Here is a 24,841-nt window from a genome sequence, read left to right on the forward strand (position 1 = left end):
GCGTGAACCTGGGAGGCGGAGTTTGCAGTGAGCTGAGAGAGTGCCACCACACTCCAGCCTGGGTGACAGAGCGAGATTCCATCTCAAAAAAAAAAAAAAAAAAAAAAATTTTCCAGGCGTGCTGGCACGTGCCTGTAGTCCCAACTACTTGGGAGGCTGAGAAGGGAGGATCGCTTGAGCCCAGGAGTTTGAGGCTGCAATGAACTATGATTGAAACACTGCACTCCAGCCTAGGCAACAGAGTGAGACCCCATCTCTTTAAAAAACAATAAAAAAGCCCAGGTACGGTGGCTCATGCCTCTAATCTCAACACTTTGGGAGGCCTAGGCAGGTGGATCACTTGAGGTCAGGAGTTTGAGACCAGCCTGGACAACATGGTGAAACCCCCTACTAAAATACAAAAATTAACCGGGCATGATGGTATGTGCCTGTAATCCCAGCTACTCGGGAGGCTGAGGCAGGAGAATCACTTGAACCCAGGAGGCAAAGGTTGCAGTGAGCCAAGATCGCACCACTTCACTCCAGCCTGGGTGACAGAGTGAGACTCTGTCTCAAAACAAAACAAAAAAACTCTTAGTATATTTAAGATATAAGAAAAATAAATGTATATACATACACATACACTTATATAAGGCCTTGCAGATTCTCATTCTCATTCTCTTGGTACCCCAAGATCCCAAAGCTGTGAAGAAGCCCACGTGATGAAAGGCCATGGGGGAAGAGCAAGGCCAAGGTGGCCCAGTGAGCACAGCCAACCTGCCAGCAGAATACAGCCCCTTGAGGGAGCCCAGCTGACACCAGCAGAGGAACCACCCCCCAACTCACACATCGTAGGAAGTAATAAACCGTGGCAGTTTGAAGCCACTACATTTTGGGTTGGTTTGTTACATAGCAAAGGCTACCCGAAACCACGTCCTTTCCAATTTCAAAGACATAAAGGTAGTCCTTATGATTTCTAAAAATATTAAAGTTTTCTATTTTTAGGTCTTCAGTCTATCTGGATTTTTGTATGTGCTATAAATCAAGTGTCCAATTGTATTTCTCCATACAGAAAGCCAATGGTCCCATCATCATTTTTTGAATATTCTATCTATTTTGCACTGGTTGATAAGGCTACTGTTGTCACATTCCAAGATCCCACGTATGTTTAGCCTGTTTCCAGGCTCTTTTCTGTTTCAAGGGTCTGTCACATGTGAGAAATACAATTATGTATATATTACACAGAAATACACAATGTCATTTTAAATTTTCTATTAGCACATTAAAAAAGAAACAGGATGCAATTAATTTTAGCAATATATTTTATCTTAATATATCCAAAATACGGTATTTTCAACATGTGACCATTATTTATTTTGTTTTTTAGAGACAGGGTCTTGCTATTTTGCCCTGACTAGAGTGCAGTGGCAATTCACAGGCCGAGATCACAGGCATGATCTCAGCTCACCGCAGCCCTGAACTCCCAGCCTCAAGCAATCCTCCCATTTCAGCCTCCCAAGTAGCTGGGACCACAGGTATATGTCACTGCACTTGACTTGATCATTATTTAAAAGTTATTGGCTGGGCACAGTGGTTCATGCCTGTAATCCCAGTACTCTGGGAGGCTGAGGTGGGTGGATCACCTGAGGTCAGGAGTTCAAGACCAGCCTGGCCAACATCGTGAAACCCCGTCTCTAGAAATATACAAAAATTAGCCGGGTATGATGGCGACTGCCTGTAATCCCAGCTACTTGGGAGGTTGAGGCAGGAGAATTGCTTGAACCCAGGAGGCAGCGGTTGCAGTAAGCCGAGACTGTGCCATTGCACTCCAGCCTGGGCAACAGAGCAAGACTCCATCCCCAAATAATAATAATAATAAAAAGTTCTTAATGATGGCTGGGCACAGTGGTTCATGCCTGTAATCCCAGCACTTTGGAAGGTCAAAGCAGGTGGACTGCTTGAGTCCGCGTTCGAGATGAGCCTGGGCAACGTGGTGAAACCCTATCTTTACAAAATACAAAAATTAGCCAGGCTACCTGGAAGGCTGAGACAGGAGAATCGCTTGAGCCCAGGAGGCAGAGACTCCAGTGAGCTGAGATCGCACCACTGCACACCAGCCTGGGCGACAGAGTGAGACTCTGTCTCAAAAAAAAAAAAAAGAAAAAAGAAAAAAACGATTATTAATGATATATTTTACATTCTTTTTTATTCCCAAGTCTTTAAAATCTCGTGTGCATTTTACATTGACAGCACTTCTCAATTCATACTAGCCACATTTCATGTGCTCAATAGCCACCAGCAGCTATTATACTGGACAGGGCAGCGAGAGACCACATATGAACATTTATTTTACATGACTACAGCTTCATAATAAGCCTTACTATCTCAGAGAAAGGCTTCCCTCCCGCTTGTTCTCCAAAGGTTATTCCTTGTCCTTTACAATATCAAATGAATCAGAATCAGCTTGTCAATTACATGAAAAATCCTATGAGGATTTTTACTGGACCCGCACTAAATTCATGGACTGGAGAGTGAATATCTTTATAATTACGAATTTTTGTTTTCTTTCTGATACATAGTCTCACTCTCTCACCCACACTAAAGTGCAGTGGCATGATTTCAGTTCACTGCAACCTTTGCCTCCCGGGTTCAAGCAATTCCCCTAACTCAGCCTCCCAAGTAGCTGGGATTACAGGCGTCCACCACTACATCTGGCTAATTTTTTGTTGTTGTTGTTGTTTTGAGAGGGAGTCTTGCTCTGTTGCCCAGGCTGGAGTGCAGTGGCATGATCTCGGCTCACTATAAGCTCCGCCCACCGGGTTCACGCCATTCTCCTGCCTCAGCCTCCCAAGTAGCTGGGACTACAGGCGCCCGCCAACATGCCTGGCTAATTTTTTGTCTTTTTAGTAGAGACAGAGTTTCACCATGTTAGCCAGAATGGTCTCAATCTCCTGACCTCGTGATCCGCCTGCCTCAGCCTCCCAAAGTGCTTGGATCACAGGCGTGAGCCACCACGCCCAGCCTAATTTTTGTATTTTTAGCAGAGACGCAGTTTCACTATGTTGGCCAGGCTGGTCTTCAACTACTGACCTTAGGTGATCCACCCGCCTCAGCCTCGAAAAGTGCTGAGATTACAGACATGAGCCACTGTGCCCAGCCTGCTTTTTTTTTTTTTTTTTTTTGAGACAGAGTCTTGCTCTGTTACCCAGGTTGGAGTGCAGTGGCACGATCTTGGCTCACTGCAACCTCTGCTTCCCAGGTTCAAGAAATTCTCATGCCTTGGCCTCCCAATTAGCTCAGACTACAGATGCATGCCACAACACCAGCTAACTTTTTGTGTGTGTTTTTTGGTAGAGACGGGGTTTCAACACGTTGGCCAGGCTGGTCTTGAACTCCTGGCTTCAAGTGATCTTCCTACCTCGGCCTCCCAAAGTGTTGGGATTACAGGCGTGAGCCACCACACTCAGCCCTATAATTATGAATTTTATCATCCACATATATGGTATATCTTTCTATCAATGTCTTCTTCGATGTCCTCCAACTTTTCCATAAGGATCATATATGACTTTTATTAGACTATTTATATATTCTGTATAGACTTTTTTATAGCTGCTGTTGTGAAAGGGGTTGCTAAAATTAGATTGCTTATTATAGGTAAGGTTCTAAAAGCAAAAGCCAAATGGACTTACATCATAGTCACGCTGTACAGATAAAATAAGAATCAGTATGGAACACACCTACCACTACCATCAGAACTCGGACTTCTGAAGCCAGAGTAGACCCTTCCATGATTCATGACCGAAAGGTCTGTGAAGCGCCAAAAGAAGATTACAGGTCAGCGTTCAACTCACTTTAGGAAATAAGCCGTTTGAAGGATGTTGCTGTTTGTAGACTGCTCCATGCGGCTAACTAATGTGAACCACTGCTTTGCTTGTTTCATGAAACATTCTACAGCTGTTCCTCATCGTCCCTGGTCTGCTCCTCTGAACCAATGAGCTCTCAGAGAGGATGCCTACAAAATGGGCACAGAAAAGGAGATCAGATTTCTTTTTTTTTTTTTTTTTTGAGACAGAATCTCAGTTGCCCAGGCTGGAGTGCAGTAGCACAATCTCGGCTCACTGCCACCTCCGCCCCTGGGATCAAGCAATTCTCCTGCCTCAACCTCCCTCGTAGCTGGGATTACAGTTGTGTGCTACTACTCCTGGCTAATTTTTGTATTTTTAGTAGAGATGGAGTTTCACCATGATGGCCAGGCTGGTCTCAAACTCCTGACCTCAAGTGATCCACCTGCCTCGGCCTCCCAAAGTGCTGGGATTACAGGCGTGAGCCACCACACCTGGCCAGGAGATCAAATTTCTAACCACATCATCGCACCTCTCTGAGCCTCCATCTGGGCCTGCACCATAGAGAATGCTAACACCTGTCTGCAGGATTCTTTTTTTTTTTTTTTTTTTTTTTTTTGAGTCTCGCTCTGTCGCCCAGGCTGGAGTGCAGTGGCCGGATCTCAGCTCACTGCAAGCTCCGCCTCCCAGGTTTACACCATTCTCCTGCCTCAGCCTCCCGAGTAGCTGGGACTACAGGCGCCTGCCACCTCACCCGGCTAGTTTTTTGTATTTTTTAGTAGAGACGGGGTTTCACCGTGTTCGCCAGGATGGTCTCGATCTCCTGACGTGATCCGCCCGTCTCAGCCTCCCAAAGTGCTGGGATTACAGGCTTGAGCCACTGCGCCTGGCCTCTGCAGGATTCTTATGAGGATTATTTACAAGCCACCTTCACTATCTGTGACACGCAGTACTGCATATCAATGTAGCAACAGTTACTAGAAGCTCACATGGGACTTTTGTGAGAATTAGAAACAAGCACCGGACTTCCCAGGGGACGCAGCCCTGTACAAGGGCGCTGGCTAGTGAGCAGGTCCTAGGCCACATGCTGCACAGCCCCTGCTGCTGGGCAGTGAACAACCTGCCCACAATGTGAGCACAATTTTGCCCAACAATTACATATAATGGCTCTCTTGCTAATGTTTGACATTTTCCCTCAACAACTTATTGTCTTTATAAAAAGGTACTTTATTTTTTGTTTTATTTTATTTTTGTTTACTTTTGTAGAACTGGAGTCTTGCTGTGTTGCCCAGGGTGGTCTTGAACTCCTGGCTCAACAGGCACATGCCACCATCCTTGGCCTAAAATTTATTTTTTAAAAAATCTTATTACTACTTTAAATAGAAAACGGTATCACTTCCAATGAAGAGAACATCATCTTAAAGTTAAAAATTATAAAGGTAATTAATGCTATTTAAAACCTGATAATCCCAGCACTTCGGGAAGTCGAGGTGGGTGGATCCAGCCTGGCCAACATGGTGAAACCCCATCTCTATTAAAAATACAAAAATTAGCCGGGCATGGTGGTGCACGCTTGTAATCTCAGCTACTCGGGAGGCTGAAGTAGGAAAATCACTTGAATCCAGGAGGTGGAGGTTGCAGTTAGCCGAGATCATGCCATTGCACTCCAGCCTGGGCAACAAGAGTGAAACTCCGTCTCAAAAGACAAAAAAAAAAAAAAAAAAAAAAAAAACCCTCATTAGATGCGAAGCTTGAGCCTGGGGACTTCTCTCTTCATTAAAATGAGAAAATCAGCAGCTATTAAAAAAGTGTAAAGTAAATTTATCCTTGATACAATTAGATGAATGAAATATGAAACAGGAGCTACTCTCTCACTATGTAACAGGGATCCAGAATGCCTCCTTGGGAAAACACTATGCATACGTAACTCCATGATGAATTCTATTCCTTGGGACTAATGGTAAAAATAGCCACCATTTGGGAGAGTCCTTGTACCAGGCACTGTGTGATAACTTCTATACATCCTCATCTTTACTCGCTCACCTTTATTTATTTACCAGTTGGGAGTCTCACTCTACTGACCAGGCTGGAGTGCAGTGACACAATCATAGCTCACTGCATCCTCCAACTCCTGGCCTCAAGCAATCCTCCCACCTTAGCCTCCTAAAGTGCCACAGTTACAGGCCTGAGCCACCTGGCCTAGCTAAATTTTTTGTTTTGTTTTGTTTTTGGTAGAAACAGGGTCTTGCTATGTTGCCCAGGCTGGTCTCAAACTTCTGACCTCAAGTGATCCTCCTGCCCTGGCCTCCCAATGTGCTTGGATTACAAGGCATGAGTCACTGTGCCCAGTCCTCATCTTTTTTTTTTTTTTTTTTGAGACAGGGTCTTGCTCTATCACTCACGCTGGAGTACACTGGTACAATCACAGCTCACTACAGTCTTGACCTCCCAGGCTGAAGTGATCCTCCTGCCTCAGCCTTCCAAGTAGCTGGGACTACAGGCATGAACTACCATGCTCAGCTAATTTTTTTTTATTCTTAGTAGAGATGGGGTCTCACTATGTTACTTAAGCAATCCTTCTGTCTCGGACTCCAAGGTGCTGAGATTACAGGCATGAGCCACTGTGCCCAGCTATTTTTTTTATTTTCAGTGCAGATGGGGTCTCGCTATGTTGCCCAAGTGATACTCCTGCCTCAGCTCGCCCAAAGTGCTGGGATTATGAGTGTGAACCACCGCACCCAGCCCTCATCCTATTTTAATGCTCACAATAACTCTAGGCAAGTAGGTATCACTAGCCCGTGTCACAGATGAAGAAACTGAGATTCAGCTGGCCGACTCAAGGCTAAACAAGAGCCATTCATTCATTCATTTAGTAGAGATGGCATCTCGCTATGTGGCCCAGGCTGGTCTCAAACTCCTGGCCTCAAGTAATCCTCCCGCCTCAGCCTCTCACAGCACTGGGATTACAGGCATGAGCAACCATGCCCAGCCTAAGAGTCATACTTTATTTCCCCAGATAGAAAAGTCCACAAAACAGCCAGCCATACAGGCCCCTCACCTAATCCCCCAGGTCCAGCCAGAACTGTCTTGGCTGCGGGTGCCCTGGGTTCTGCCTGAAAAAGGCCTGTGAGCTCCCAGTCAGTCCTCCTAGGGAGAAGAGACTAGCATAAAAATGGTTGTATGTAATCTCTGCCTGGGCCCCAGGGGTGCCTCTGCAACAACTCAGCTATTTGAATTGTTAAATTCACTTGTTACCGGCCGGGCGCGGTGGCTCACGCCTGTAATCCCAGCGCTTTGGGAGGCCGAGGCGGGCGGATCACAAGGTCAGGAGATCGAGACCACAGTGAAACCCCGTCTCTACTAAAAATACAAAAAATTAGCCGGGCGCGGTTGTGGGCGCCTGTAGTCCCAGCTACTCAGGAGGCTGAGGCAGGAGAATGGCGTGAACCCGGGAGGCGGAGCTTGCAGTGAGCCGAGATCGCGCCACTGCACTCCAGCCTGGGCGACAGAGCAAGACTCCGTCTCAAAAAAAAAAAAAAAAAAAAAAAATTCACTTGTTACTGGAGCCCAGATAATCCCTTTATGAGTCTCCACCACAGTGAGATAATGCAATTTTGCTGGGACAGAGTCACGAGAAAACAAAACTCTTTCTAGTTCCTGACATAGTTGGTTCTACGTGGCATACTGCAAAAGTAAAAGATGCTCTGGATGAAAGCCATGTGAGAAACTGGAGGCGATATGGTCAGACTCAAGCTGGGAAAAGATGCTCTTTCTGCTTCAGAAAAGATGCTGGAGGAACACCAATACTTCCACCCCCAAGATGAGGCAACAAGGACGGGCTTCCATGGACGAACTAAAAACAGAGCTGGGAGGTAAGGACCAGAGAAGAAAACAGCAGTGGTTGGGCACGGTGGCTCACACCTATAATCCAAACACTTTGGGAGGCCAAGGCAGGTGGATTACCTGAGGTCAGGAGTTCAAGACCACCCTGGCCAACATGGTGAAACCCCCCGTCTCTATTAAAAATACAAAAATTAGCTGGGCGTGGTCATGGGCGCCCATAGTCCCAGCTACTTGGAGGCTGAGGCAGAAGAATTGCTTGAACCCAAGAAGTGGAGGTTGCAGTAGCCGAGATGGCACCACTGCACTCCAGCCTAGGTGACAGGCCAAGACTCCTTCACAAAAAAAAAAAGAGAAAAAGAAAGAAAGAAAGAAGGAAGGAAGGAAGGATGGAAGGAAAGAAGGAAAGGAAAGGAAAGGAAAGGAAAGGAAAGGAAAGGAAAAGGAAAAGGAAAAGGAAAAGGAAAGGAAGAACGAAAAAGAAAATGAAAGAAAACAGCAGGGGCCGGGCACGGTGGCTCAAGCCTGTAATCCCAGCACTTTGGGAGGCCGAGATGGGCGGATCACGAGGTCAGGAGATCGAAACCATCCTGGCTAACACGGTGAAACCCCGTCTCTATTAAGAAATACAAAAAAAACTAGCCGGGCGAGGTGGCGGGCGCCTGTAGTCCCAGCTACTCGGGAGGCTGAGGCCGGAGAATGGCGTGAACCCGGGAGGCGGAGCTTGCAGTGAGCTGAGATCCGGCCACTGCACTCCAGCCTGGGCGACAGAGCGAGACTCCGTCTCAAAAAAAAAAAAAAAAAAAAAAAAAGAAAGAAAACAGCAGGGAAGGGGGATGAGGTGGAGGATGGGAAAGTAATAAGACTCCAAGCAGAGGTCAGAAAGGGGCAGAACAGCAAGGGAAGGGAAGGTCACTGAATGCCACATCAAAACACCATGTCCTTTAACAAGCACTGCTGCGCGGACAGAGCCTGCTGTTATCTGGCCCCAAGTCATCTGCTTTATCTTGGACTTCAGACCTCTTGGTCACTAAAGACTGAACCCTCTGTCCAGGAGTAGGGATTCAAAGAGCTCTGTCCTTTCATCCGTGCTGTCACATGAAAAAAGATGAAAAAAAGGACCTCTGTCCAACACTGTTCTCAACCTTTCTGTCCTAGTGTTAAAAATATGTAACATGCAGGGTGCAGTAGCTCATGCCTATAATCCCAGCACTTTAGGACGCCGAGGCAGGCGGATCACCTGAGGTCAGGAGTTTGAGACCAGCCTGGCCAACATGGCAAAACCCTGGCTCTACTAAAAATACAAAAATTAGCCGGGCATGGTGGCAAACCCCTATAATCCCAGCTACTCAGGAAGCTGAAGCATAAGAATCACTTCAACCCAGGAGGTGGCGCTTGCAGAGAGCCGAGATCATGACACTGCACTCCAGCCTGGGCAACAGAGGGAGACTCTGTCTCAATAAAAAATAAAAAAATTAAATTTAAATTTTAAAAAAGGGCCGGGCACAGTGGCTATCATCTGTAATCCCAGCACCTTGGAAGGCTGAGGTAGGCTGATCACCTGAGACGGAGTTCAAGATCAGCCTGGCCAACATGGTGAAACCCCGTCTCTACTAAAAATACAAAAATTAGCCAGGCATGGGCGCCTATAATCCCAGCTACTAGGGAGGCTGAGGCAGAAGAATCACTTGAGGCTGGGAGGCGGAGGTTGCAGTGAGCCAAGATCATGCCATTGCACTCCAGAGTGAGATTCCATTTCAAAAACAAAAACAAAAAACTGTAATATGCCAGGTGCAGTGGCTCACACCTGTAATCCCAGCACTTTGGGAGGCTGAGGCTGACAGATGATTGAGCCCAGGAGTTCAAAACCAGCCTGCGTAACAAAGTGAGACCCCGTCTCTACAGGAAAATCAAAAAATTAGCTGGGTATGGTGGCACACACCCAGCCAGGGGAGGCTGAGGCAGGAGGATCACTTGAGCCCAAGAGGTCAAGGCTGCAATGAGTTATGATTGCACCACTGCACTCTAGCCTAGGCGACAGGGCAAGACCCTGTCTCAAAAAAAAAAAAAAAAAAAAAAGGTAATAACCTCATACAATCTGGTGCTTAATGCCAGAGTTGAATTATTATATAGGGTAAAATGCTTAAAAGAACAGTTTTATACCCTGTCAAGTTTACCTGCAACAATTCATTTGCTGGCTGGGCACAGTGGCTCACACGTGTAATCCCAGCTCTTTGGGAGGCCAAGGCGGGTGGATCACTTGAGGTCAGGAGTTTGAGACCAGCCTGGTTAACATGGTGAAACCCTGTCTCTACTAAAAATACCATCAGTTGGGTGTGGTGGCCCACGCCTATAATCCCAGCTACTTGGGAAGCTGAGGCACGAGAATCTCTTGAACCCAGAAGGTGGAGGTTGCAGTGAGCTGAGATTGGGTCACTGCACTCCAACCTGGGCAGCAGAGTGAGACCCTGTCTCAAAAAAAAAAAAAAAAAAAAAAAGAATTACTTTGCTATTTAAAATAACATGCAAAGAAAACGGACTCTTTCTTGTAAAACTGAAAAGATAAGTGAATCTTCTTATAAAACTTCTTTAAAAAAAATTCCATCCCTGCTTGGGCTCAAATGATGGGAAAATGTACAGAAAATCCAGTTGAGTTAGCTGGAGATACCAAATACCCCTAAATGTGAGTTATCTGCAGTTATTCTACGAACAGCAGAGCCATGTGAGGCCTCAAACTAGTATTTCAGGCGGCAGTGCGCACACTCGTGGTTTTGTGGTCTTCAACCGTCCTGCGAGCCCAGATAAGTCTGGGTGGTCAGGAACCGTCTGGTGACAGCGTGCAGCCCAGCTCAGCAGAATTCAGCACAGGGAATTCAGCCTCCTCAGAGATGCACTCCCTGCTGAAATCTCCCTGCGATGGCTGTTCCTGCTCTTCCAGGGCTCTAACCAAACACTCTGACCAGGAACGCTTCCCAACAGATGAGCAGTATTCTCCATTTGGTCCAATTTATGATTCAGAACGAAAAGGCGAAAAACGCAAACTTTCTATTCATCTACTTTTCATACCAATAGAAACAATGTGGTGATGTAATAAATGCTGTTACAGTCACTTGTGTCCTTCTGACCTATAACATTTAGAGATCCTGTCCATATTCTTCTCCAAGCTTCTCATTAAAGCACCCAGCCCTGCGCCTGGCTCCCTGCAGACATGGAGTAACTGCTCACCCACTTGAACAAAACGATAGTGGCGCATTAAGAGGAAGCCGGAGCTCCCAGGGAGAGGTCATTCCTCACAAGAGCTGGAACTCCACTGTCCATATCCAGGGTAGGTGAGGGGCTAGCCCCAGGTCATAGCCAAGCAGGCACAAAGGCAAAAAGCCCAAAACAATCAGAACGCTCAGTGCCAGCCCAACACAGTGATAGCTGGAATGTGCAGGGTTAGAGAGAAGCCAGGACCAGAACCAGGACGGGACCATGCAGGGAGCAGAAAAGTCTGGAGGAGCACAACAGCCCCTCTAAATGCCACTGCATCGCCCTGTTCCCGGACCGCAGGGAGAACCACCATGCACCCTCCACCAGTACCTTGGGCAGATGGGCAGGAGCTCTAGAGCCACTTCTCAGTGTTCCTCAGACAGAGAATCAACCCCAGGACAAATCGAGTCTGGATCCTTCTGGACTGAATCCTTTCTAGGACTGGTACCTATCATGACATGGTCACGTTCCTCCGCTCCTCTATGAGAGGATGGAGTCATTGGACACCAGCCTAGTGCCGGCAAATGACAGACCGGAAGATCCCCAGCAGGACAGATGCCACAGAAACCCTAACCGGGACACAGAAACATCACTAACAAAGACCTAGCAGCTGCTTTGGTGAAGGAGACACAGTTTAACAGCCACAAAGAGGCACAATGGAGACCCTGACCCCAGGCCATCTGCAGACACCTCTGCCTGCCCTCCCAGGGAAGCTGCCGGCCAAGATTATTTCAGGTCACCAGGCAAGGCTGGGTGTAAGTTGGGAACGCAAGTCTATCCAATGTCAGAGCCCCAGGTGCATTCCTGTCCCTATGGCTGGTCAGGAAAAATCTCTGCTCCTGCTCTCATCCTGCACCCCCTTCTTCCAATGCCTACAGGCTGTGCCTCCTGGATCTGTCCCCTGGATGTCACTCACACCTGTCCACCAGCAACAAAACAAACTCATCTTTCCAACACCCAGCTCTGCAGGATTCCTCAAAGGCTTCCCCCTACTCCCCACCAGGTGAGCCCTCAACTTCTCTGCTAGGTGCTCAGGACCTGGCATGTCTGGCCTCTGGCCACCTTTGCAGCTTCCTCACCCTCTGCTGTCTCCAAAGCTCCTCCCTGAAGGGAAAGAGAGTTTTCCCTCTTTCCACCCATTTTGTCCTGAATACTACTATTCCCCTGGAAACAAACCCATGTAGCATGTGGGTGGCTGAGAACCCCCCTTCCACACAATGGTCAAGGCCTGGAGTACCCAAGCCCTGGCAGCAAACACCCAGCCTACTGCTCACCCAGTTAAAGGACAGACCCCTGAGTGACAGCAGGCCCCGGGGCTCAGCGCACCGGACCCTCAGGCCACCTCAACACCAGACCTCATGCCAGGCTAACCTCGAAACGATAATAGCTACTGCTCAGCAAAACGTGGTGGCTAGTGCCTGTAATCCCACCACCTTGGGAGGCCAAGACAAGACCATGGCTTGAGTCCAGGAGTTCAAGACCAGCCTGGGCAACCGAGCTAGATCCCATCTCTACAAAAAAAAAAAAAAAAAAGCAAAAATTAAAAATTAGCCGTGCATAGTGGCATGTACCTGTAGTCCCAGCTTTACAAAGGAGGCTGAGGTGAAAGGATTGCTTGAGTCAAGAGTTTGAAGCTGAAATGAACTATGATGGCATCACTGCACTCCAGACTGGCCAACAGAGCCAGACCCTGTCTCAAAAAGAAAAAAAAAGAAAAGAAAGAAAAGAAAAAAAAAAATCCACTGCTCTACTCTTCGGCCAATGGGAAGAGTGCATTATTAAATTAAAACAGGAGGCCGGGCGCGGTGGCTCAAGCCTGTAATCCCAGCACTTTGGGAGGCCGAGACGGGCGGATCATGAGGTCAGGAGATCGAGACCATCCTGGCTAACACGGTGAAACCCCGTCTCTACAAAAAAAAACAAAAAACTAGCCGGGCGAAGTGGCGGGTGCCTGAAGTCCCAGCTACTCGGGAGGCTGAGGCAGGAGAATGCCGTGAACCCGAGAGGAGGAGCTTGCAGTGAGCTGATATCCGGCCACTGCACTCCAGCCTGGGTGACAGAGCGAGACTCCGTCTCAAAAAAACAAACAAAACAAACAAACAAACAAAAAAACAGGAGCCTCTCTCCATGAAACCCACCAACTTGTAAAATCCGAGCTCTCTGCAGCCTCACAATACCTCCAGCACTGCCAGCAGCCTTCGTTCCCTGCATGCTCTAAATCCTCAGCGAACACCTGTCCCTTGCTCCCTCGCCCAGCACGGGCCGCGAGTGCCTACGTCCCCTGCACCTCGAGGGGCAGCCAAGGGGGCACCGAGTGGCTCGTGCGCTCCTGGGCAGTCCATTTTCAACCAAAAGACGGAACAGACTCAGAATCCAGAACGTCTCTCGGGGCGTAAGAGTTTTCCTTTAACAATCTTTACCTGCGGGGACGCAGAGATCCCCGCCCCGCGAGAGGCCGGCAGCCAGGGATTCCCCACTCCGCGCCCTCTTCACCCCCCCACCCCCGGAAATCACAACCGCCGGGCGCGCGGCTAGAACCCCCACCCGCCGCCTCCCCTCCAGCAGCCCCTAGGCCGCCGGGAAACCGCGCGGCGACCGCCCGCGCCCCGCCAGGTCCGAACCCCCAGACCCGGGACCCCGGCCCCACCCGCCGGTGTCTACGCAGCGGGGCTCGGAGAACGCATTCTCCGCACCGACCGCTCCCTCTCCTCCAGACCTAAGGGGCGGAGTGGGCTGGGCGCGCCGGCTGCGGACCGGGCACCCACCTGGGGACGCGGGGTCTAGGGCGGCGCGGGGCCACCTGGCGGACCCGGGAGCGGACTGCGGAGAGCAGGGAGCCCCTCCCCCCTCACTCTCCGGGCCCCGCCCGGCCGCCGCGCTCCAAGGCGCAGCCGTCCCGCGGGAGGGGAGGCGCGGGAGGAGGCCAGCGCGAGGACACTTACTTAAAAGGCTACATCGCTTCATTCCCAGCCCATCCTGGGCGGCGGTGGCACCTCCCTCGTCCACTGCTGGGACCTCGTTGCCCACCACCCTAGCGCGGCGATCGGGCCCTATAGCCCACCCCTTACTCCGCCGTGGGGCGGAGCCGCGCCACAGCTGACCCAGTGAGAAACCGCCGTTTCCCAGAGTGACGTGTGCACAGAGCAATCATTGAGTCCAGCCCAGCCGGGGGCGGGGCTCGGGCGGCTCCCTATGCTTCCTACTCCAGCTGGCCCCGCCCCGCGCCAGCAACTGCGCGTGCCCAGAACGTGAGGGGCAGGGCTGGGAGCCGGGACTGACACTAGAGGTGGGGTACACGCTCGGAAGCACTGACTAGCAGAGCGCGATGCGCCTGGGACACCCGACCCCGGCAGCGCCCAGCCCCTCGGATTGCCAGTCACTGCTCGCTTTGGGGCACGGAGGTGCCCAGTCTTGCGAGGCACCCCACGTCCTGTCGCCGAAAGGGTCCGGGAGTCAGTATAGTCGGGTTCTAGTCCCCTCACTGGTAAAAACTCCGCGGGAGCCTGGCCCGCTTTTTACCTGGGCCTCAGTTTCCCCATCCGTAAAATAGGACGTGTTTTATCTCTCGAGCGCTAACATTCCAGAACTCGGATGGGGTGAAGGGGAGGGAGGAATGGGCGACCCACACGTGACCTCCCCGCGCGGAGCCCCGCCTACCCCTGATCCAGGGGGTGGCAGCTTCGGCCCGGACAGGCGGGGTGGGCGGGTCCTAGGAAACCCTACCCGGCCGCCCTTGGCAGCGCCTAAGACGGAGCAGGCGGCTCTGCATCCTGCTCGCTCCGGGGTTGGCACCCACGGAGGATGGGGACCGCACCCTCAGCTTCCCAGGGAGCCACCGTGGAGGCCAGGGCGGCGAAGAGATACAGCGTGTGATTGGGAGTGCGCCTGGGAGGATGGACGAGGGAGCTGGGGACCGCTAACGGGGCTCCCGCTCCGCGCCCCGTCCGCAGAGGCGCACGTCGAGGGTCCCGGGCGGGCTCCTCGGACGTTGGCGGCAGCGCCGAGCGAGTCACGGACCATGAGGAGCGTTCGTGCCGCGCGGACCGAGGCCGGAGCGGGGGCTAGCCGCGTCCTGCCGCGCTGAGGCGGCAGGGCCCAGCCGGAGTGCACCGCAATGGCGAGGGAGGAGTGCAAGGCGTTGCTAGATGGGCTCAACAAGACGACTGCGTGCTACCACCACCTGGTGCTGACCGTCGGCGGCTCGGCGGACTCGCAGAACCTGCGGCAGGAGCTGCAAAAGACGCGCCAAAAGGCGCAGGAGCTGGCGGTGTCCACCTGCGCCCGGCTGACTGCCGTGCTGCGCGACCGGGGCCTGGCCGCCGACGAGCGCGCGGAGTTCGAGCGTCTGTGGGTGGCCTTCTCGGGCTGCCTGGACCTGCTGGAAGCGGATATGCGACGCGCGTTGGAGCTGGGTGCCGCGTTCCCGCTGCACGCGCCTCGGCGGCCGCTGGTGCGCACAGGTGTAGCCGGCGCCTCCTCCGGTGTGGCGGCGCGCGCGCTGAGCACCCGCAGCCTGCGGCTCGAGGCGGAGGGCGACTTCGACGTCGCGGATCTGCGGGAGCTGGAGCGCGAGGTCCTTCAGGTGGGCGAGATGATCGACAACATGGAGATGAAGGTCAACGTGCCCCGCTGGACCGTGCAAGCCCGGCAGGCGGCGGGCGCCGAGCTCCTGTCCACAGTCAGCGCCGGCCCCTCCTCGGTCGTGTCCGTGGAGGAGCGCGGAGGGGGTTGCGACCCCAGGAAGGCCCTGGCCGCCATCCTTTTCGGCGCCGTGCTGCTGGCGGCTGTGGCCTTAGCCGTGTGCGTGGCGAAGCTGAGCTGATGGACATCCGACGGCCGCCTGCTGCCACCGCACCCTCCCCGGAGAAAAGACTAGAGATGGGTGTGGGGTCTGGCCTGTGCAAGGGGAGTGGTCCTAAAACCCCGTGTGTGCATGGGGACACGCGCGTTTCCAGTGCACATCTGCCTGGGCAGGATACGGTTTCCACTTGCTGGCCCGGGAGGAGTTAACTTTGCGCCGGCCGTCAGGGCATTACCGCTAACGTCCGCAGGAGCTTTATTCCCTATTAGTAGAAAACCGTCACAGTGACCCCAGATCCCTCCGAGTTAATGAATTAACACGTGTGCTGTTGGGGCATCTTTATAGGGAGTCCGAGTTTGGTGCCCACCCCTGCCAGTGTCATCCCCTCTCCTCGCGGGACAGTTTGAAAAGGTGGGTGGGGTGGGGTGAAGTTTGGAGAGGGGCGCTTTTTGGTTCTATGTAGTTGGTCTGTTTCCTGGACAAGAAAAATTGCAATCAAATGTCAGCAGTTTTTATTACCTTAATCTTTCAGGACCTAAATTTAGGAGAGTGTCCTGAGAGCAGTTCATACAAAGGGCTTTCTCTAAGACGCGCTACAGCGCTTCCTAACAGAGTTTATCCACTCGTCCCCAAAAGCAGCTAGAAGAGATTTGAGGTCATGACCTCCCACTGCTGCTCAGGGGCTGACCCTATTTAGGAAACCAAAAAGGGTGGGTTGAACCCACTCTCACGGACTTGGATCCAGTGCACACACTTGCCTGCGGAAAGGGGCTCTCCCCAGCCATCCAGAGGTGGGGGAGAGAGGAAGAGCGGAGGCTTGGGGTGGGGCCACCTGGTGTTTAAACAGGCACTTTCTCCTTCTCTGGGGCTTATTTTTGTTCCAGAGCTAGACCAGAGTGTTTGATCCTCCTTTGCAGGAGGGCTGGGAATCCTCTTTAGAGCCCTTAATCCTATTTATCCCCTGGAATGTGCGTGCTGGCCAGTAGGAGGGCTGGCTTTGGCAGCTCCCTGACCCCCGCGCTGCCCGCCCCTCCGGGGTAATGTGGCATTACTGGCCCACAAAGGTTTTGAGCCAATCAGCTCTGAGACTGGGTTAGAATGTAACAGCTTTAACTGGGAATTTAAGAAGGTTTTTAAGAAGCTTTTAAAAAGTAATAATCCTCTGAAAGAAAAATGACGTAACCACAGCGTGTACTATAAAAGCTGTTTTTTTTAATAAAGAACGCTGGGCAATGAATTAATACCTGCCAATGAGTCAAACATAGCATCTTTACACAGATACTTAGATTACTTTTAAATATACATTGCATCTACTTCTGAAGTTAATAGTCTTTCCCTGCCCCCCCCCCCCGCCTTTTTTTTTTTGAGACAGGGTCTCCCTCTGTCACCCAGGCTGGAGTGCAATGGTGTGATTGTGGCTCACTGCAGTCTCCAAATCTTGGGCTCAAGCTATCCTCCTACCTCAGCCTCATGAGTAGCTGGAACTACAGGTGTGTGCCACCGCACCTGGCTAATGTTTTTTAAGGCAGTTAATTAATTTATTTATTTTTATTTTTCTTTAGAGACAGGATCTTGCTGTGTCGCCCAGGCTGGAGTGCAGTGGTGCAGTCAGCAAATCACAGCCTTGAAATCCTGGGCTCAAGCTCTCCTCCCATCTTACCCTCCCAAGTAGCTGGGACTAAAGGTGTGCACCCCTACACTCAACTAATTTTTTGTAGAGACAGAGTCAGGCTATGTTGCCCAGGCTAGTCTCAAACTCCTGGCCTCAAGCAGTCCTCCCACCTAGGCCTCCCAAAGTACTGGGACTACAGGCATAAGCTACCATGCTCAGTCTAAAATCAGTATTCTTTATTTTTTTTCTATAATTTCACTGCAAAATAAAATCTATATGCTTGAGTAGCCACACAGGTGCAAATGACAGAACGTTAAATGGCTTCTAATTCTTTCCATCAACAAGTAAGAAAATGCTTGGTCCTTGATCTCAGGATGACATCTGCCTGAGCAGTGCTGCCAAATCCTGCCTGTGGTCCAGAGAGAGCTCTGTCCCGTTCTTGGGTAAGTTAGGCTCTAAAAACAGATGCATTTAACTTTCTTTTATTTTCTTTTTTGAGACAGAATTTCACTCTTGTTGCCCAGGCTGGAGTGCAATGGCGTGATCTGGGCTCACTGCAACCTCTGCGTCCTGGGTTCAAGCAAATCTCCTGCCTCAGCCTCCCGAGTAGCTGGTATTACAGGTGACTGCCACCATGCCTGGCTAATTTTTGTATTTTTAGTAGAGATGGGGTTTTACCACATTGGCCAGGCTGGTCTTGAACTTCTAAACTCAGGTGATCTGCCCACCTCGGCCTCCCAAAGTGCTGGGATTACAGGCGTGAGTCACCTCGCCAGGCCACAATTAACTTTCTAAAGGTAATTTGCAATAAATTCCAGAGACATCGGCTGAAACCCGACAAGGATTTTTTTTATTCTTTTTTACCCCAGAAGTGAGAAGGGGGGTGACCAGGGGAAAGGAATTAGCCATTTTTCACACGGGCAGCTTGGAGGACCAAGGGGCAGAGGTAGATAGCAGAAGGGGTGCTGTCAGGACACCCAGATTTAAGAGTCACTCTCCCCACAACCCCCCACTACTCTTCAGGGGGACTAAGAGATTCCAGAAGCTCAGGGCAAATGTGGGATCTGTGTTTGTGTCTGTGATCATGCTTTTAAAAGACTCACAAGGTCTTAAGCTGATTAAACGTTTTGCAATTACTTTTTTTTCTTTTCTTTTCTTTTTTTAGAGACTGGGTCTCTCTCTGTTGCCCAGGCTAGAGTACAGTGGCACAATCATAGCTCACTGAAGCCTCAAACTCTTGGACTTGAGAGATTCTCCTGTCTTATCCTCCTGTCTGGGACTACAGGCATGCACCATCACACCCTGCAAATTTTAAAAATATTTTTATTTTTTAGTTCTTGTAGAAATGGAGCCTTCATTATATTGCCCAGGCTGGTCTCAAACTCCTGGGCTCAAGCAGTCCTCCCATTTCAGCCTCCCAAAACCCTGAGATTTATAGGTGTGAAACACCATGCTTAGCTGACAATTACTAATAACAAGTACCTCCTGCTTCACCCAGTGTGGGTGAATCTGAATAGGGGTCACTTCAAATTCTTTTGCGCCTGGTTGCCCAGAGTGTCTTTGGAGATGACATAGAACGTTTTTAAGCCCTTCCTCCCGCATATGGAGTCTCTTGTTACCTTCCCCAGAGTCTCATCTCTCTCTGGCAAGAGAAGGCTAGGACATTTCATAACCCTGTGTTGAAAAATATACCTAGGCCTGCACAGTGACTCAAGCCTGTAATCCCAGCACTTTGGGAAGCTGAGGCAGATGGATCACCTGAGGCCAGGAGTTTGAGACCAGCCTGGCCAACATAGCGAAACCCAATCTCTACTAAAAAATACAAAAATTAGCTGGGCATGGTGGCACACGTCTCTAGTCCCAACTACTCAGGAGGTTAAGGCAAGAGAGTCGCTTGAATGCTGGAGGTGGAGGTTGCAATGAACAAGATCGTGCCACTGCACTCCAGCCTGGGCAACAGAGCAAGACTCCATCTCAAAAAAAAAAAGAGAAAGAAAGTGTATCTAAAAATAAAGTCCTAAAGGTATTCTACTGTTTCTAAGATAGGGAACCTCTGTGTTTTGGTTTATGAATTTTTTAAAAAATGGTTTAGCAGAAGCTATTGTTGAAATAACCGATCAGATATGTGTTTCACTGAGGGCAGTGGGACAAACAAGGTTTGTTTTTTTTTTTTTTTTGAGACAGGGTCTCAATCTGTCACCCATGCTGGAGTGCAGTGGTGCAAATGTAGCTCATTGCAACTTCAAACTCCTGGGCCTAAGCGATCCTCCTTTCTCAGCCTCCTGAATTGCTGGGACTACAGGCTTCCACCACCGTGCCTGGCAGGATGAACAAGTTTTTGTTGTTGTCCCTCTTTCCACCCACTTGGCTTATCTTTGGGTATTTAGTTATATGTGGATCAGATATGTACTTGATTCTGAAGGTCTTCTGCTCTCTGAAAGTAGTGATAAGATCTTGCAAAAGAAAAACCTGAATTACAATAAATATACTCACCCTGTGGATCTATTAATGTAAACAGCTCTTTGAGTCTGAAAATTTTAAGTATTAGGGGTATTTGGTATTACTTGGAGTTATGACATTGCCTGATAGAACTTCTGCTATACGACAAGCAAAGTCACTTTCTGCCTTGTTTAATAGGCTGCTCTCTAGCATCTCTGTTCTCATTTTTATATATAATGCAAGAGATTGCTTTCTAATAGAAGCCTGACTAAATAGAGATGTTTGAGGCATAAGTCATTAATTTTCTATGAACATTTAGTATGATCTAAACCATAATACAAGTGTAGGAAAAAAAAACAAAAAAATTCAAACTGTGTTAGCTGACACTGAAAAGACAAAAACTTGGAATGTCAAGGCTTTTATCATGGAAACTTTGATTTCAGAAGAATGTGATCTGGGCTTTTGTTATTAGTAAAAATAATATTTGTAGGAGAAAAAAATGCCTGGCAAATTATTTTTATGTGTTCTAAGAACACGATTTTTTTTTCTTTTTTTTCTTTTTTTTTTTTTTTTGAGGCGGAGTCTCGCTCTGTCGCCCAGGCTGGAGTGCAGTGGCCGGATCTCAGCTCACTGCAAGCTCCGCCTCCCGGGTTTACGCCATTCTCCTGCCTCAGCCTCCCGAGTAGCTGGAACTACAGGCGCCCGCCACCTCGCCGGGCTAATTTTCTTGTATTTTTAGTAGAGACGGGGTTTCACCGTGTTAGCCAGGATGGTCTCGGTCTCCTGACCTCGTGATCCGCCCGTCTCGGCCTCCCAAAGTGCTGGGATTACAGGCTTGAGCCACCGTTTTTGTTTTGTTTTGTTTTGTTTTTTTGAGACGAAGTCTGGCTCTATCACGCAGGCTGGAGTGCAGTGGCACAACCTTGGATCACCTTGGCAACCTCCACCCCTTGAGCTTAAGCGATCCTCCTGCCTCAGCCTCCCAAGTAGCTGGAATTACAGGTGCCCAGCTAATTTATTTTTTATTTTTTATTTTTTTTGTAGAGACGGGGTTTCACCATGTTGCCCAGGCTTGTCTTGAACGCCTGAGCTCAAGCAATCCACTTGCCTCGGCTTCCTAAAGTGCTGGGATAACCAGCATGAGCCACCACTCCCAGCTGCTGTTTTTTTTTTTTTTGTTGTTGTTGTTGTTGTTGTTGTTTTGAGGCGGAGTCTCGCTCTGTAGCCCGGGCTGGAGTGCAGTGGCCGGATCTCAGCTCACTGCAAGCTCCGCCTCTCAGGTTTACGCCATTCTCCTGCCTCAGCCTCCCGAGTAGCTGGGACTACAGGCGCCCGCCACCTCGCCCGGCTAGTTTTTTGTATTTTTTAGTAGAGACGGGGTTTCACGGTGTTCGCCAGGATGGTCTCGATCTCCTGACCTCGTGATCCACCCGTCTCGGCCTCCCAAAGTGCTGGGATTACAGGCTTGAGCCACCGCGCCCGGCCTGTTGTTTGTTTTTAAGACAGGGTCTCTCTCTGTCACAGAGGCTGGAGTACAGTGGTAAGATTGTGACTCGGTGCAGCTTTGAATTCCTGGGCTCAGTGATCTTCCACTTGAGTCTCTGAGTAGCTGAGTCTCTTGAGTCTCTCTGAGTAGAGTCACTTGAGACTCTTCCACTTGAGTCTCTCGAGTAGCTGGCACTACAGGTGCTTGCCACCGCACCCACCTTATTTAAAAAATTTTGTGTAGATATGGGGTTTCCCTATGTTGCCCAGGCTATCTTGAACTCCTGGGTTCAAGTGATCCTCCCAGCTCTGTCTCCCAAAGTGCTGGGATTACACGCATGAGCCACTGTGCCCAAGCTAAGAATGTGTGCTTTTAAATCCCACAAGGAAAAAAAAATATTTTTGGTAAATAAAATTAGAGCATAAATATCATGATTGACCTAACGTTTATCGTAAGCAACATAAAAGATATGTGATATTGAATGACTAAAAAGTAGTTTTGGTTAAAGAGAGTTCTAGTTTCCATGAGGACTCTGACAATGCTGCATTTTATTTTACTTTTTAATACACACATTGGTACATGTTTAACTACTATACTCCTTTTTCACAGTGTATTTCTCTGTTCTGCAATGAATGCTTTTTAAGGGTGGGAGCCCCAGGGCATGAAATGAATGCGATAGAACTGGCCTCTACATTTCTTTTGGGTGTGTCTCCTCCTGCAAGGTCTGGCCAGCTGTGATGGGCAGAGGACACTGCCTCTCTCTCCAAGTACCTCAATAAGTCATTGACCTACTTGTGCCTCATGTCTCTCATTTGCAAAATGAGGGTCCTACCTGATTAACTCAAAGATTCCCCTTCTAGAGCTTAAAACATTGAACAGAATGCAGTTAAACAAGAATGGGCTATGTTTGTTGGTTTTGTTTTGTCTTTTTTGGTGTAGTTGGTTGGTTTTTGTGTATAATGGAATGGAATCATATCATTTGCTGGTTATTGTCTAATATTAGTTTCAAAAACTAATAAAAAATATTTTAAAACTTCAAATTAATTTTCAAAATCAGAATTAACTAAGTGTATCATGATTTCAGTGCACATCAGAATTAGTGGATGGGCTTAAAAGCAAATGTGTGTAAATGCTACTTATTGGTAGTATTTAAATTAGATTAAGAATTTAAATTCAGGCTCTAAGTCTGAGTCTAAGAAAGCCCACTGATTATTAAAACAGTCTGTTTTACCCAGCAATCCAGGCCACCTGAACATTGGATTCTGGGAAACAGTAGATAGGAAGCTCTGTCATTTGTGTTGGAGCCTGGGAGAATCCTATCCCATAAGTAACTTTATAGCCTCAGAACTGCATGAGCTGCTTTATTGCTGGGAAACACGAGTACAGCCTAGCTTGATTTTGTATGTGGCATCAGATCTAAGGTGGAATTCAGGACTTCCTGTCTTCTCTTTGATTTTGTTTTATTTTTAGAAATGTTTTATTTTGTTTTATTCATTCATTCATTCATTCATCTTCAGAGACATGGTCTGGCTCTGTTGCCCAGGATGGAGTACAGTGGTGTGGTCATAGGTCACTGCAGTGTTGAACTCCCAGGCGCAAGCCATCCTCCTGCCTCAGCCTCCTTAGTAGCTGAGATGATAGGCGCATGCCCTACCATCCCCGACTTTGTCTACTTTTTGAATGATGTTTCAAACTAGAAGTTCTATTAATTTAAAAAATTAAGGATAGTATGCCATAATTAAAAGTAATAACTTAGTGGGAAAAGGCACCCTCCAATGATTCAGACATCAACTCGTGATTTAAAAAAACAAAAAAATAGGAAAAAAATAAAATTAAATAAAAATAAAACAACAACAACAACAAAATAGAAACAGGGCCTTGCTATGTAGTGATCCTCCACCATGACCTCTGAAAGTGCTGGGATTACAGGTATGAGCCACTGTGCCCAGCCTCAACTGGTGATTTTTTTTTTTTTAGACGGAGCCTCACACTGTCACCCAGGCTAGAGTGCAGTGGCGGCATCTTGGCTCACTGCAGCCTCCACCTCCCGGGTTCAAGCATGAGCCACCGCGCCTGGCCTCTTTGAGATGGAGTTTCATTCTTGTTTCCCAGGCTGGAGTGCAATGGCGTGATCTCGGCTCACTGCAGTCTCTGCTTCCCGAGTTCAAGCGATTCTCCTGCCTCAACTTCCCCAAGTAGCTGGGATTACAGGCACCTGCCACCACGCCCAGCTAATTTTTTGTGTTTTTAGGAGAGACGGAATTTCACCATGTTGGCCAGGCTGGTCTCAAGCTCCGTGACCTCAGGTGATCCACCCGCCTCGGCCTCCCAGAGTGTTGGGATTACAGGTGTGAGCCACTGTACCTGGCCTTTTAAAAAATATATATATTCTTAATTTTTGATATTTGAGTGGGAGTGAACATCCCGATCAATGTATTTACCCTTCACAGATTTCATTACATAAGAAGATGTTCAGGATTATAAATCTCCAAGTGCTTTTCCACAATGTGATTTTTTTCTTCTGAGACAGTCTCACTCCTGTTGCCCACACTGAAGCGCAGTGGCGCAATCACTCCTTACTACAGCCTCTATTTCCTGGGCTTAGGTGATCCTCCTACTTCAACCTCCTGAGTAGCTGGGACTACACATGTGTGCCACCATGCCCGGCTAATTTTTGTATTTCTAGTAGAGACAGGGTCTCACTATGTTGCCCAGGCTGTTCTCAAACTCCTAGGCTCAAGCAATCTGCCTGCTTCGGCCTCCCAAAGTGCTGGGATGACAGGTGTGAGCCACCCTGCCCAGCCCACAATATGATTATACTCAGATTTTAATGCAGGATGCAATCCAAGAAGATAGGTCTCCATATGAAAGATCTTTGGCTATGGTCAACACAGATCAAAGTCATATTTCCAATATTGTCCTTTCTGGCTGTTAGGAACTGACCAAAGGTCACGTTGCAGTCTTCTCTCCATGAGGACAAGATGAATAATATCTGGAAAGATGTTTTTCTCATTTACTTATTTTTCATCTCATTCCATAGAAGATTCTGGGTGTTTTTATTGCAGTACCATGAGATCTTGGGCATACTTGTTCTCTGGTGTTTAAGTTGAGAATTTTGTTTTGTTTTGTTTTTTTCAGACAGAGCCTTGCTCTGTCACCCAGGCTGGAGTGCAGTGGTGTGATCTCAGCTCACTGCAGCCTCCACCTCCCGGGTTCAAGCAATTCCTGTGCCTCAGCCTCTGGAGTAGCTGGGATTACAGGTGCATGCCACCACGCCCGGATAAATTTTGTATTTGCTAGAGATGGGGTTTCACCGTGTTGGCCAGGCTGGTCTCAAACTCCTGATCTCAAGTGATCTGCCTGCTTTGGCCCTCCAAAGTGCTGGGATTACAGATGTGAAGCACCGCACTGGCCTGAGAATTTTAAAATTTTAAGGCTTATAAGACCAATGTAAATAAGCCAAATAAGAGCTCCAGTTGTCAAAAGGATTTAAAGAGTACTTCTGGCCAGGTGCAGTGGCTCATGCCTGTAATTCCCAGCACTTTGGGAGGCTGAGGCAAGCAGATTACTTGAGGTCAGCAGTTCGAGAC

The 24,841-nt window shown here is 48.9% G+C and overlaps 2 protein-coding genes across 50 annotated transcripts in view; one reads left to right on the forward strand and one right to left on the reverse strand.

Moving 5' to 3' along the window:
* ANKRD27 (ankyrin repeat domain 27) overlaps positions 1-13,965 on the reverse strand; it is an 81,353-nt gene extending 67,388 nt beyond the window's left edge. For 23 of the 49 annotated variants that reach the window (XM_077982046.1, XM_028840040.2, XM_077982047.1 and 20 more), the window contains exon 1: positions 13,856-13,965. The gene's annotated coding sequence lies outside the window, so the exon portion shown is untranslated. Of the gene's footprint in view, positions 1-3,830; positions 3,992-11,243; positions 11,394-13,678; positions 13,787-13,855 lie in introns of those variants that run through there. The other 26 variants (XM_077982043.1, XM_077982049.1, XM_077982036.1 and 23 more) reach the window with 4 other exon arrangements.
* Positions 13,966-14,162: 197 nt separating this feature from the next.
* Positions 14,163-16,951, forward strand: RGS9BP (regulator of G protein signaling 9 binding protein). The gene has a single exon (XM_015123498.3). The coding sequence runs from the start codon at positions 15,028-15,030 to the stop codon at positions 15,733-15,735; it is 708 nt and encodes a 235-aa protein (XP_014978984.1). The 5' UTR covers positions 14,163-15,027; the 3' UTR covers positions 15,736-16,951.
* Positions 16,952-24,841: the final 7,890 nt, after the last annotated feature.

The sequence above is a fragment of the Macaca mulatta genome, chromosome 19, assembly GCF_049350105.2.
Source record: "Macaca mulatta isolate MMU2019108-1 chromosome 19, T2T-MMU8v2.0, whole genome shotgun sequence".
Lineage (NCBI taxonomy): Eukaryota > Metazoa > Chordata > Mammalia > Primates > Cercopithecidae > Macaca > Macaca mulatta.

Excerpts from the sequence above, each read along its gene's own strand:
- RGS9BP (XM_015123498.3), top strand. The coding sequence starts at position 15,028 with ATGGCGAGGGAGGAGTGCAAGGCGTTGCTAGATGGGCTCAACAAGACG.